This window comes from Rhipicephalus sanguineus, chromosome 4, assembly GCF_013339695.2.
Source record: "Rhipicephalus sanguineus isolate Rsan-2018 chromosome 4, BIME_Rsan_1.4, whole genome shotgun sequence".
NCBI classification, from domain to species: Eukaryota; Metazoa; Arthropoda; class Arachnida; order Ixodida; family Ixodidae; genus Rhipicephalus; species Rhipicephalus sanguineus.
Genome location: NC_051179.1, coordinates 6,674,236 through 6,689,394, shown reverse-complemented (window position 1 = coordinate 6,689,394; position 15,159 = coordinate 6,674,236). Strand labels below are relative to the sequence as shown.

Below are 15,159 nucleotides of genomic sequence, written 5' to 3'. Positions count from 1 at the left end.
AAAAAACCCGCGAAGGCGGCCATTTCTTTTTGCGGAAAAACAAGCAACACAGAGCAGTTTTCGCTTCCGCTTCCTGCTTGCGCAGCGTCATTTCTTGGGTGCGATGGGTAGTTCCATGCGCTGCCGCTGCTTATTTTTCGTACCGTTGTCAAAGCTACAGTTTCCCTTCTCTAAACAGGTTCGTTATTCTATGGGCACACGCGCTAGTTGGGGAATGAGGCGCCAGAGGGGAGGGCGCTCTCGATTTCCATAGAGTTACTGTATAGCATATACAGTAACTCTAGATTCCCACAAAGTATACAACACAAGGGATGGTCGTTGAAGCACAATGTATAGCATAAATTTCATGGGCTTTACGATTACATTGCAGCATTGATATAGATGTACGCTTACGTCGTGATCTCGTGAATGTAATGACTTGCAGGTAGCTCTCACCTGAGTTCGGGTGGCGGCAGATTGACGTCCTCGATGTATTCGTAAGTGCGACGCCGAGTATGACACCAGCTCTGTCCAAGAGAAATGTTCTCCTTCGGATCAGAAAGCGAGACTATCTACAAAGAACATGCCTACACACATGCGAATGTAGTACGCGTGTAATTTGGCCCTACTTGTTATGGCGCACAGTTTGGTCGCCTTCTGTACGCCACCGAGCACAATCTTTCACGAGATGACATTGTGTATAGTATACAACACGGGTCTCAAACTCGCGGCCCACGAATGTTTCGCTAGCGGCCCGTGGCTTCACAAGGAATAACATGTTTGTGACATTGTTAAAGCTGGTACTGTTTACTCGCCCATTACGATTAATAACACTTTGTGCGGGTAAGCTACAGAGACGGGACTGGTCTCAAGCATTTTGATTTCGTCAGGCATCCTACGCGGTCAGCACGTGTTGAGACGTGACTGCGGAAAAAAATCCCTAATTTCAGAATCGTCGTCCGGATTTGAGTAATTCTGGAGAGCAGTACCGATATGTTTCTCGAATTAGGACGCCAAATCGCCTTCAGAAATGATCCACATATCGGAAATGCGTTGTTTCAGATGGCAGCGCTAGATGACATTTTGTTCACCTTACGCTGCCATTTGAAATAAGATGGCTTAAACCATCCTCACTGTCCCGGCTCGTGCGGTACTAAATTTTGGGACTGCGGCCCACTATCTGAGGTGATCTTGAGACCCCTGGTATAGGCCCCACTATTCTACTCGGTTCGAGAATTGACAACATGTCGGATACACATTTAGCGATGTTTACCCAGCCGATTCCTTGGCGGGCCTCGCGATCGTCAATCTATGGGAAAAACTGTAGTCGACATAATAATTTGTACACACTGAACATCTGTTGCTTCGTCACTGTCAGCAGTTGTACATCCTCTACAAGCTGCTCCGTTTATCTGACCTCCCGGCGCCACGCGCTGGTGGGCAGAGGCCCCCCGATTCCTTGGCGGGCCTTGTGATCGTCGTCCTATGGGAATAACTATAGCCAACATAAGAACTGGAACACACTAAACATCTGTTGCTTCGTTACTGTAATGATGGGTAGTACACGGATTTACCTAATCTTCGTGCTTACGGCTTCGGAACGCACTTGTGGCTTTGCTTATGGCTCTGTTTTGGCATTTCGTTTCGGAAAAATGAATGGACCGTTGTGAACTTTGTGACCCGATTGGTGAGCCTAAAAGGGTCCAGATGGTGAAGTGGGACTGCTGAACGTTTGCTGAACTTCGTCTTGCGACACAGCGGCTGCACGCCACACGGAGCCAAACCCGGCATGACAGTGTACCCGGCAGGACACCCTGTTTTCAGTGACATTATCTTACTGCTAGGCATTGTATTCGCGATGAAAAAAAAAAAGTTGTGTTGTTGGCTTATTTCAACTGACCGTTGAGTAACACGCTTTCCTTCGAATGTTATGTGCTGCTTCATAAATTGACTATCGCCTGCATATGTTGCCAGCAGCTAACTCTCGAGTAGTGGTCAAGTACCAAATAATAGGGAGTTTTTGAATAGGGGCCCCAACTGCCTTTGCGTGTGCTCGCTTTGGGTCAAGCAGGAGAGAGAGAGAGAGTGGTTCGTGAAAGAAGAAATGAAAAGGGCCGCTACTTTCTGCCTCCCGTCGTGGGGGCACGGCTCAGCGCCCAAGCAGGAGCTAAGAGTTTTCGAGTAGAGACTGCGGTGCTTTCGACCCTCCTCCTATTTGAGGTCACTCTAGCCTGGGCCAAGAGCCTTCGCTTCAGTGGGTGCCGTCACGTTTGCTTGACGGAAAGCTTGTGGAGCAGGTTTTGGGCTCTCTCTAAATTCGAGAAATATCGTCCCTAACGCAAAATCCAAACGCTGTTTGGGTCACGCGCATGCGCAGTGGCCTCGATGCTATTTCTTTGGGGCCCCAAAGCGACCCCTATTCGAAAACTCCCTATTGCGTGTTGCTGTTTTTCAATGTACTACTTACTCTGCCAAATCTGCCTTTTCATTTTGTTTAGCGGACTTCCTTCTGAAGGGGCTCTTGGCCAGGGTTGCCAGGTTTGCCTACATTGCGCCAATTTGGCTGCATTTTTATGGCGGTGGCGGCAGCAAAAACGACTCGGCTGCTTGGCTAATTTTTGGCTACTTTCTTATTTCCTCAATTATCAATATCTTGTGACGTGCTTAAAGGGACCCAGCAACACTTTTTCAGCATGGTCAGAAAACGCTGCCGATAGGTATACTCGAAGCTCCTGAGAACACGCGAGCCAAACATTATAGCGTGGCACGCGGTCTCTAATTTACAATTAATTCTCAAAGCACACTGGAAATCGTGCCTTCCACAAATGATGCGATATACTCAAATGATCGCGCCATATACCCAGACCATTTAGGTCTGATGTGATCACCGGACGCTGCATAGTTATCGCGTGAGGCCGCCACGTGCCTGCGCGCACTACACTGAAAGTAAGCCGCGCGTTAGAAGAAAGAGTGCATTCCTCCCTACTTAGCTTCCAGCGGGCTCGTCGGAACAGCGTGCGCGGCAAATCTCCACTCCGCTCGTACTTGACCTATGTTGAAAATTTTTTTGTGGCGGTCCGTTCGTGAGGCAATAGACCCCATTTAATGAAGCCATTCGATGGTTACATGGAAAAATATTGCAGGGCCCCTTCAAGGTGCTCGGCTGCTGACCTAGAAGTCGCCAGTTCGATCTAGGCTGCGGTGGTGGCATTTCGATGGAGGCGATATGCTAGAGGCCCGTGTACTGCGCGATGACATTGCACTTTAAAGAACGCCAGATGGTCCAAATTTCCGGAGCCCTCCACTACGGTGTGCCCCATATTCACGTGCTCGTTGTGGCACGTAAAAACCCACATTTATTATTATTATTTTTATTATTATTATTATTAATAATAATAATAATATTATTATTATTATTATTAACGTAACGTAAAAAATTTACCGACGATTACGATAGTGCCTAATGCGAATTTTGAGCGCAGCTGTTTAGGCGTCGTCATTTTGTGAGATCTTATGATAAGTTGAGGCGCGACTGCCTCGCTAACCGGGAGACTGCGGAAGGCAGCGCGTGGGCGCGCTCCACAACAGCCTCTGCAGACAGGCCGCCGTTCATGCAGCGCTTTTATTTCAATATGCGGTATCGGTGGACGCCCTCGCCGCAGTGGCGTAGCAAAGAGGGGGGACACACACCTGGCCCGTGCCCACCCCCTCTGAAATATTTTTCTGCCATGGGATACAGAGCACAAAATGACACTCGACCACGCTTACCTGCCCGGACCCCACGCAAGATCCAGATCAACGGCGTGACCCCCCCCCCCCCCCCTCGGGGAAAACATTCTGCCTACGCCACTGCCTCGCCGCATACCTTAGTGATGACTAGAGACCCGATTTTTAGGCTCTAAAAACGCATTTTAGCCGCCAAAATAGGCAGGCAAAACAACGCTTTAGGTCTCCAACGTCATAAATATAGGCACTGTAACATGGTATGGCGCAGACAAGAACGCCAGCGAAAGAAGACGACGAGGACGGTTGTTGTTGGTGCTCGCGCTTGCTCGGCTTGGACCGCTGATCGCTTCAGCTGTGGCAATCTTCTAATAAACGCGTTACTGCCTCAACGTTAAACGCATACCATCAAGTGGTGGAGAGTGCTGGTTCTGTTCTCCATCCTGGAACTCCGCAGCCGGACTCTACTTTCCCCTTCAACAATGCCGACCGATGTTACACCGCCGAATGCTACCACACCCCAAGCTGCCCGCTGTCCCGGTGTTCCAAGAGAGCGGGACCCCGTCATTTTCAGCGGTACTGATGAGCAAGACGTCGAGGACTGGCTCTCTTCTTATAAACGAGTGAGTGTCAACAACATGTGGGATGACAACGACAAACTTGGCCGCGTCCACTTCTACCTGAGAGGAGTAGCGGAACTCTGGTTGAACAACCACGAGGCTGAGATTTCCAACTGGGCCTCTTTCAAAACGACCTTCGCGGACGTATTCGGCCGACCAACCGTGCGCAAGCTCCGCGCAGAACAGCGCTTGCGTGATCGCGCCCAACTGGCTGGCGAATGCTTCACTTCGTATATTGAGGACGTCGTAGGCCTCTGCCGCCGCTTCAACCCTGTCATGTCCGAAGCCGACAAAGTCAAGGACACATTGAAGGGCATTGAGGACGATGCGTTCCACATGCTTGTGGCGAAAAACACTGAAACAGTTGCAGACGTCATTCAGCACTGCCAGAGCTACGATGAGTTGCGAAAGCAGCGCATTTCCACGCGACGTCCTAGTTCGGACACGACCAGCACGTCAGCAGCGACCGTTGGCGCCATATCATCGGACCCGGCGGTCTTGACACAGCAGATTCAGCAGTTTATCCGAGAGGAGGTGGCTCACCAATTGTCTCTTGCGCCCTTGCTCCCCGGCAATACTCATGGGCTGACTTCGTCGCTGCGACAAACCATCGAAGAGCAAGTCTCCGAGGCACTTCCGCCCACGTACCAGCCACCGCCTGTATCCGCGCCCCTCACCTACGCTGACGTCGTGAGAAGGCAGTCACATGCGCTGCCACCCATCGCGGACACTGCTCCCCAAACAAACGCCTTTTACGCAACGCGGGCGCCGGCAGGTCCGCACGTTCCTCTTTATCGCCGTCCTGCAACGCCTTCCAGTAACCCTTGGCGCACTTCGGATAACCGGCCAATCTGCTACTACTGTTATCTACCCGGCCATGTTGAGCGGTTCTGTCGCCGGCGCGTCCCTCGTCCAGGTACCATTGATGACAGCTACAGCTACGTCCGCCCAGAGCCACCACAGTCAATGCCTCCACACGCTACTTCGGACGCCCCTTCATCGAACCGCCGTGACTTCAACCCACGTCGATCGCCCTCCCCGCGGCGACGTTCGCTTTCACCCATGGTTCGTCGACCACCACCCGCCCAAACGGAAAACTGACCATCGCAGTTCCGGAGGCAAGAACTGCGCCGCTGTCGAACTCTACAAGGCCTCGTTCTCTACCTGCCAACGAAATCTCTGTGTATGTTGATGGTGTTGCCGTGCAATCATTAGTCGATGCTGGAGCTGCTGTATCTGTATTGAGTGAAGCAATGTGCCGCAAGTTAAAAAAAATTACGATTCCGCTTTCTGGTGTCTCCCTGCGCACGGCAACCGCGGATCACGTAAGGCCTTCTATGACGTGCACGGCTCGGCTACTCCTTCAGGACGTTTTCTATGTGGTCGAATTCGTTGTCTTTTCGCACTGCTCACACGACGTCATATTAGGCTGGGACTTCCTTTCCACACATCATGCCGTTGTTGATTGCGCCCATGCCGAGCTAGAATTATCAGCGATCGCCGAAGTCGATTCTTGCAAGTCTTCTTCTTCTCGTGTCCTCGTCGCCGCGGACACGGACTTTCCACCTTTGTCTTCTGTTCCTGTGCCGATCTCCTGCGACTATGCTCCCTTCTCTAGCGCCATGTACGCCATCAGCAGACTTTGCCTCTCGCAAGAACTTCATTCTTCCCTTTGCTCTTCTCACGATCATAGACTCTTGCGCAACCATTTATGTGACGAATCTGCTTTCGGTCCCAGCCACATTATTTCGCGGAGAATGTATGGGCCGACTTGAGGACATTGATTTTGTTTGCGCCAGTCAAATGCCCGATCGCACGACAAGCCTCCACGTCGACAGTGTCAATTCCGTTACCACATCCGACGCATCCTCCCTGGACGCCTTCCTTCCATCAATTGATCCGGACCTTCCTGTTGCTCAACGGACCCAACTTTTGAAGCTCCTCGACCGCTTTCGGACGTCTTTTGACTACAGACGGTAGAAGGACGGTAGCATCCGATTCTGTGTTGATTATAGGCGCCTTAACAAGATCACACGCAAAGATGTTTATCCGCTCCCCAGAATCTACGACGCTCTCGACTGTTTGCAAGGGGCGGAGTTCTTTTCATCGCTGGATCTTCGATCAGGTTACTGGCAGGTACCTATGGATGAAGCTGATCGCCCCAAAGCTGCGTTCGTGACTCCCGATGGCTTGTACGAGTTTAACGTGATGCCGTTCGGCCTTTGCAACGCCCCTGCCACTTTCGAGCGTCTTATGGACAACATACTTCGAGGTCTCAAGTGGCAGACGTGCCTTTGCTATCTGGACGACGTCGTCGTTTTTTCAAAGGACTTCGATACCCTTATTCTGCGCCTCGCAAGTGTCCTGGAATGCCTCACGCATGCTGGGCTACAACTGAATTTGAAAAAGTGCCATTTTGCCGCCCGGAAGCTCACCATCTTGGGGCATGTTGTCAGCAAGGACAGTGTTCTACCCGACCCGGCAAAGCTCCGCGCCGTCGCCGAGTTTCCCAAGCCGTCAACACTGAAAGAACGCCGGAGCTTCATAGGCCTATGCTCGTATTTTCGGCGATTCGTCCGTAATTTCGTGTCCATAATGGCTCCTTTAACACGCCTACTTGCTGACAGCCAAGGTGTCACGGCATGGTCTTCCGCTTGCGACGACGCATTCGCGAGATTACGTCATCTACTGACATCACCACCGATTCTTCGCCACTTTGACCCAGATGCCCCTACCGAAATCCACACGGATGCTAGTGGAGTCGGCCTTGGCGCTATTCTTGCTCAACGCAAGTCTGGCTTCGACGAGTACGTCGTTTCTTACGCCAGTCGCACTCTCACCAGAGCTGAAGAGAATTATTCGGTCACAGAAAAGGAATGTCTAGCCATCGTGTGGGCAATCACAAAATTTCGACCTTACGTATATGGCCGCCCATTTGACGTCGTGACTGATCACCACGCCCTCTGCTGGTTATCGTCACTAAAAGACCCATCTGGTCGTCTAGCTCGTTGGGCATTACGTCTCCAAGACTACGATATCCGTGTCGTCTACAGGTCAGGCCGCCGACATTCAGATGCCGACGCTCTTTCCCGCTCTCCTCTTCCCCATGAATACGGAACTGCGTCTGTTTCCAGCTACGATTCTGCGTCACTTACATACGCTGACGTGCCATCTGAGCAGCGCCAGGACCCTTGGATAGTCTCTATCATGGAGTTCCTGTCTCAGCCATCATCGCCTACCGCCACTCGTTCGCTGCGACGCACAGCTCAACATTTCACCGTACGCGACGGGCTCCTGTACCGCCGCAACTACCTATCTGAGGGCCGCAAATGGCTGCTGGTGATTCCTCGCCAGCTACGGGCCGATATCTGCGCCTCCTTTCACGCGGATCCCCAGTGCGGCCACGCCGCACGCCTCCGCCTGCGGTACTACTGGCGTGGAATGTACCGCTTTGTCCGACAGTACGTACGCTCGTGCTCCAAGTGTCAACGCCGGAAGAGCCCAGTGCACACAGTCACTGGACCATTACAGCCGTTGCCTTGTCCCTCCCGGCCCTTTGATCGCATCGGCATAGACTTGTATGGCCCCCTTCCCTACACAGCTGACAGGAACCGCTGGGTGATTGTCGCTATTGATCACTTGACACGCTATGCTGAAACTGCAGCGCTGCCAGAGGCCACATCACGTGAAGTCGGCTTATTCATTCTTCAAAAACTCGTTCTTCGCCACGGCGCACCTCGCGAGCTACTCAGCGACCGCGGACGTACGTTCCTCTCTGAAGCCGTGCAAGCCCTCCTTCGTGAATGCAACGTTGTGCATCGGACAACCAGCGCGTACCATCCGCAAACCAACGGAATGACTGAGCGCTTTAACCGCACACTGGGTGACATGCTGTCCATGTACGTGTCCGCTGACCACACCAACTGGGACCGCATACTACCCTTTGTTACGTACGCTTACAATAGTGCCACTCAGTCTACGATAGGATTCTCTCCATTCTTTCTTCTTTACGGCCGTGAACCTTCCTCGTTTATGGATACCATTCTTCTGTACCGCCCGGACGCTTCAGAATCCACGAGTCTATCTGAAGTCGCCAATTATGCCGAGGAATGCAGGCAACTCGCGCGTTCTTTAACCGCCCAAGATCAAGCGCACCAGAAGGACCGTCACGACGAAAACCTGCCTTCTCCGTCATATTCGCCTGGAACGTTGGTGTGACTTCGCGTTCCCTCCTCTGCTCCTGGCCTTTCCACAAAGCTACTGCCTAAGTACGAAGGCCCCTACCGCGTCCTACGTCAAACATCCCCCGTCAACTATATTGTTGAGCCTGTTCAATCATCTACGGACCGCCGTCGTCGCGGCCGCGAGACTGTGCACGTCGATCGACTGAAGCCGCACTATGACCCACCAGTTGTACCTGTTCCATAGGTCGCCAGGACGGCTCCTTTTCCGCGGGGGAGTGATTTGTAACATGTTAGGGCGCAGACAAGAACGCCAGCGAAAGAAGACGACGAGGACGGTTGTTGTTGGTGCTCGCGCTTGCTCGGCTTGGACCGCTGATCGCTTCAGCTGTGGCAATCTTCTAATAAACGCGTTACTGCCTCAACGTTAAACGCATACCATCAGCACAATAAATTTTTACAAAGAATTTCAAAACAAGTACGTGCGCGACCTATATCTACGTCAGGAGAGCAAAAAGAAAATGTTATTGTTCATGATGCCACAAAGGCGCCAACAGTTTCGCATAGCCATGCAATTCTCCTTTGTCCCGCATGGTTCGCAGGAAACGGTCTCTCCTTTTATTCTCTCGCATGGCGAGTTTAGTGTACACCGTCGAGTAAACACACTCCTGGGTCTCTTTCTTTTAGGCATGCCTGAGGAGGGCAGCACGGGAGCAGATAGCCAGACCACTAAAAGACTAGAAGGGAGGGATGCCTCGTATAGACGTCAGACTCTGCCCAGGTGGCGCTGCGAAAAACACCGCCACCAGCGCCCTCATCGCAGCCCTGGCACTAACTGGGTAGTGCAAAGAGAGCCGTCCGCAAGCGAATGTGCATAGGCCACAATATATCCCTCCTCTTTCGTTGGGGTCGAGGCGCCGTTTCCTGAAAATCAAGGACCTGGAAAGCTTCTTCCGCCAATCCACACTTCAGAAACAAAGGAAACTGATCAAAGCGAATTGCGAGTACAATGCAAAATAAGTTTTAGTTATTCCCGCGCGCTGCAACTCGCAAGTACAAGCGAGCATCACACGACATCGAATTCGAGGCAAGCCCTCCGACATCCGTTCTCTAGCGCCTAAATGCGTTAAAATCGGGTATATACGTAATGCCACAGCGATAAAGTACATACACGACCAATTTACTTAGCTATGCATCTTACGATCAGTGGTACAAAACTCCGTTCATCAGGGACGAATGGGCCCGGCGATTTTCGCCTTAGCAGTTGCATTCTCCGTAAATTCATCTCTCGCTTCCTGTGCATTGGACTGTTTTATTACGCATCCTGAAATGGTCTCTTCATGGTCGTCTTCCGTTTGTGTGTACTGCAAATGAGGATGAGGATACGTGCATCCACTTTCGCGGGGTACAACCAAAGGCAAAACCGTGGCCTCCGAGATAGCTACGGCAACCGCGGAGGACACGAGCGAAACAAACCTGAAGGTGGTCACGACCAACATTCTGCGATTTACTTGTATGGCGCACGTGTTAGCCAGTTAGAACCAGAACTCTGAGCTTTCAAAACGTACGTCCGCGATGATGTGTTGTGACGACCAACTCGTCGCGGTGTGCGTATCACGCGTCTTCAGACTGCCTCTAGCTGCTCACTTCGTGTTACACGACAAGCACCGCGGTCAGAGCCTCTGCTGAGCTTCATAGTCAAGGTTACCACGGTTCTCCATCAGGGCTACGCAAAAGAACAGCAGAGCAACATTATCACACTTTCTCATGCGACCGGCTGTGGAGAACGCGAGTACTTCGCTTACCGAACACGCTCGCAACATCCCATATCCAGCGCTCTCGCCTTTCTTCTTCGTACGACAACTATGGAAATCGGTAAAACTGAACGTTGTTGTTCAGTCTTTTACGTCCGTGGAAATTCACAACGCAACAGTGCGTCTTTTGCGGCGTTTCTCCGTAGCGTGCGGAGGGGTCTCGTCTGCTGCTGTTTTCGCCGTCGTTCTGGCGAGTGATCCAGCAAGCACTTCACGACGGTACGGCGGCGCGTCCGACTAGCGGAGAGCAATTCACAGCTTTCGTTCTGTGTGTTAAATGCGCAAACACACGCGATATTAAGCTCAAACGTTGTTTCGCACTCGCTAGTTGCACCTGGTCCCATAGCAAACTGTGCGAGGGAGTCGGTCTATGCACTACTCAATACTTCTCCGACAGGTGGCGCCACACGTCTTGGAAACTCCAGAGTCTGACGTCTATTGGGCGGTTCTAATCACTTGTGGTCAATTTGTCTCGTGTCCGTGGGCACCTTAAGAAGTAAATTAGAAACAAAACCAAAGGCGCATGCACGTCACATTTTTCTTTTTTTTTGATCTTCACCCTCCTTTCCTCTGACGGCTCTCCACGGTTCCGCATTCGCCAACAGCTCGTGCCATGTCAGCGCGGTGGCGTATGGTGGCCAGCGCGTCCCATTTCAAAGCTGCTAGCGGTTGTTTTCCGTAAGTGGATTGAACCCCTCTGTCTTTCAAGAGTAGAGAAAGGTTTTGATCCAGCCGCCGCGCCCTTCGATAGGCCGGTTGGCGACACGCGACTGTTCCACTTTCGCGCAAGGGTCTAGCGGCGGCAGCGCTGTGCCGGTGTTAGGCACAGACGTCTGTGTTTTCAAGCGTGGAGTTGGACCATTTTAGTAAGCAGGGAGTACTTCACGCACCTCTCGCAGTGTTGTTGCAAATTGGAAGTGCCTGTGTACCTGATGCTTGAGCGGACGCAGGAATATTGTGTTTGAATTGAATGCCTGGAGCGTTACGTGCTTGTTGCCGGGCTTCGGTTGCCTCACCGCGCGGAGAACGAAGATTTTTTTGTTTTAATTTCCTCGCGGTGATAACAATATCTGCTGAAGGTGCCCACATAAAGAAACACCCGGCTTTGCAAAGTAAGTGATTTTGCAATGTTTATAACTTGGAGCCCTTTCGCCCGGTCGGCGTGCTTTTGTTAGTGCATATGCATGAGCATTACCTCAGCAACGCTATTATTGTTTCGGCATTCTTTATGCTGTTAATTTGTACGTCACACCCCGTATTCCTCATAATAAACAGCTCGGGACCCAAATACAGCTGCGTTTGTTTATCTCACCGGGGTGGCTTCATCACTGAAAGCACACGAGGAAAGAACCAATTTTGACTACTTTTCTTGCCACAGCTTGCCATGTTTTGCCGCACTGCTATGCCATGTTTGCCGCACTGCTTTGCCGCAATGCTAGTCGATCAAGGCTCCATCGTTGAAGCATTCCGCGTGATATCTTCAAGGCGTTAGACGAGTTCGAGTGAACAATACTACTAGACACCGGGTGAAAAAAAAAAAAAAAAAACTGAAACCATATGCCGCACTGAGCACTTTGCTCATCGGCCAAAGCAAAAGGAAGCCAGGATCAGTGCTCACAACAAACGCTCCAAAGAAAAAAGTTTGCTAAGAATCACTGCACTAAAACCCATTTTTAAATAGGTGCTCTTTTATTTTCCTGCATCTCTACAAAAAGACACCTAACTCAGCTTTTCTGGTCACAGTCTGGTTTTAGAGATAACCCAAATTTACTCGAAACTGCATTGGTCAACATTGCAACACACTTTTATATCTGCGGGACATAGAGGCGGTGGGCGTAGTGGGACGGCTTTGAATAAATGCATTTCCTTAAACACAGATAAACATTAAAATGTGCGAGACACTAGTGGGCATGGTTATGTTTCTTAGATCTCGAAATGTACTCTGGTTGCTGGTATTCCACACATGCAGTACGGGCGCCTGGCACGGGCACCTGGTACCAGGCGCCTGGTAACGCAGGTACGGGCGCCTAAGAGCTGCGCTCTAAAAATCAGTTTTGTTGAATCTGAGATAAGGCGAAAACGAGTTCGCGCCGCGTCAGCGAAATCCTCCTCACAGCGGTTGTAGGCCCCGGGTAAAGACGAAAGAAAAACATGTCGAATGAATAGTGGTAATGTACGGATTAAGTGACGCTATCGCGTCTATTCTTGTCGTCAGAACCTCGGGTGCTGTCGAGAATGGTGCGATGCAGATGCTATCGTCTTCACCGAACCACTTGCTGATCCGTTCTGATGAAAGCGCAACGTCTAAAACCATCGCAATGCACAAGTCCAAAAAAACTGCGGCCGAAAATCGCACAGAAGTAAGGAATTACGGCACTTCCGTTTGTGGTCGCCATGTTTTCTATTTTGCGACATCGCGCGCGCATGCGTTCGAAGAACGGAACGAGACCCGGTACAGCGTCACGAATTCGGCTGCCGCTGTGCATTGGCGCAACAACAGTCCCTTAACTCAGCTTTATTACTGAACACCCAGATAGGGTCTCGAACACGCGGCCCACGGCTTCACAAGGAATAACATGTTTGTGGCTTTGCTAAATCTGGTACTCACATTATTTACTAGCCTATTGCGATTAATAACGCTTTGTGCGGGTATAAGCTGCAGAGGCGGCACTGGCCTCAAGCATATTTTTCGTGACGCACCCCATGCGGTCACCACATGTTGAAACAGGAGCACGGAACAAAATCTCTATATTTCAGAATCGTCGTCCCGATTTTAGTAATTCTTGAGAGCAGTGCCGATATGTTTCTCAAATTCAGACTTGAGAAATTATCCACATATGAGATATGGGAAGTGCGCTGTTTCAAATGGCAGCGTTAGGTTACATTTTGTTCACCTCTCGCCCCTCTTAAACCATCTTCACAGTCCCTGCCCGTGCGGGACTAATTTTTGTGACTGCGGCCCGCTAGCTGAGGCGTGTTCGAGCGCCAGGGTTCCCGCATGGTCATCCGCATGCTCTCCGAAGGCGAGGAAGTTGCCCCAAGCCGCTGCGGAAAACGTGGTAGCGCATCGTTCGGAAAAGCCTCGTGCAAGAAATTAAACATACGAGTCGATCGCCTGCCTCGGTCTTGTGCTGCAGCGACGAAACTTGGTTGCATTGAAATCGCGGATACAGAGGCCTCGTTACACTGAGGCTCAATGTACAGCTGCAGAAGGTGAAACACTTGGATCCATAATTTCGTCGTACCTTGGCGAAGTAAAGGAAGAAGAGCTGGTTTTGAGAGAAGCGCACCCGGGGCAGTGAGCTGAACTCGGACTCGCCTTCGTAACGGGCCATGAACGTGCGGTATGCCTGCACAGAAGAGCACTTCTATTGAAGCGGCGTTTCCCGCGCCTTCGTGCAGGCTCACATCAAGGAGGGGCAGGGAATACGTTTATTTGTTCAAGCCAATATATAGGCATACACAAAACATGCAGCGCCCGTGTGCGCAAGCCTCTGTGAACGCTGTTGCGCAAGTGTCACGAGAAAAAACACGTATGCAAAAAAAGTACATGCGCATATACCACACGTGTGCGTAAAACATCTACTTGGCACCATCACAGACAAGCCGCTTCTACTGCCAACGATATCACACACCAATGCTCCGATGAACATGGGTCACCTCAAAAATTTGCTTCATGTGGTGCACCGTACCGTATAATGACGTCGTGTGAAATGAAAGAGGCAAGGTCACTAGCCGATCCGGATGGCAATCATCAAGTCTCTGCGTAGCGCGATCGACGGCAACTATTATCCATCGGTTGCCAGCAGGAGTGATCGGAAGATGCCCATACAAATGAACCTGGTCGAAAGGAGAAGGCAACGGCTGGAACGGAGCGAGTGAACGGCACGGGTGGTTCACTGAATGCAGGAGCGCAGTGTACGAAGCGGTGCATTCAGCGGTAGCGGAGGCAGGTTCAATACTCCGGCATGTGCGCACGGTGGGCCAGCGTGGCGCATGTGCCTGAACGTGCATTTGTTTCCATCCGAGAGATAGTCGCCATGGTATAGAAAGCGCCGCGAAGAATGAAATGGTGTGTTTGACGGCTCATTTCTCGAGGGCCGCAGGCGACGTTGGTTCAAGCCATAAAGCGGGGGACAGACGTTCCGATTTTCCATGCGATCCGACGGCCGACGCCGCGGTGGGGGAGAGGGAATGGTGGCTGTAGGATGCTATGAAAGGTCACCATTCCGGTTTCCCCTCCGCCGTGTCGGACGTCGAATCGCATGAAAAATCGTACCGTCTGTCTCGCCCTTAAGTCCACAAGGGAAGCCATCCAGGGTTCCTCCCGTTGGGGCATATCGGCGACGGTGAGTGAGGGCGCGTCGTAGAGGGACTCAGACGGGGATGTTGAAAAAGGGGGCACATCACCAAATGGCGAGCAGGAGAGAGCGTCTGCATCAAAACGTTCGCGTACAGAGCGGCAAATGACGCGCACGTCGTACTTCTGTATTTAGCCGGTGTATGCAGCCAGCAAGCCGACCGGATGGATGTTTCAGGGAGGAGAGGAAACATAGCGCTGAGACCAGATCGAACGGGTTGGATGTGGCCACCATGCGGAACTTCCCTACGGTTCATTCGATAGCTAGGCGTTCCTTTTCTGTAACGGGATAGTTGGCTTCGGCTTTGGTAAGCGCAAGAATGGCATAAGCAAATGTGTACTCGTCAAATCCACGTTTACGTTGGGCAAGCACAGCGCCGAGCCTGACACCACTAGCGTCCGTGGGAATTTCTCTTCGGGCGAGCGGGTTTCGAAATTGGAGATTGAAACGACGTAAGAATGCGTCGGAGTTTGCTGAATGG

At 51.5% G+C, this 15,159-nt stretch overlaps 1 protein-coding gene across 3 annotated transcripts in view; it reads right to left on the bottom strand.

The window, feature by feature from the left end:
- LOC125757998 (endothelin-converting enzyme-like 1) overlaps window positions 1–15,159 on the bottom strand; it is a 211,976-nt gene that overhangs the window by 52,575 nt on the left and 144,242 nt on the right. For 2 of the 3 annotated variants that reach the window (XM_049414394.1, XM_049414395.1), the window contains 2 exons: window positions 13,563–13,667; window positions 436–506 (listed from right to left, as the gene is read on the bottom strand). In XM_049414394.1, the coding sequence (XP_049270351.1) occupies window positions 436–506; window positions 13,563–13,667 (176 nt within the window). The remainder of the gene's footprint in view (window positions 1–435; window positions 507–13,562; window positions 13,668–15,159) is intronic. The other variant, XM_049414396.1, reaches the window with a different exon arrangement.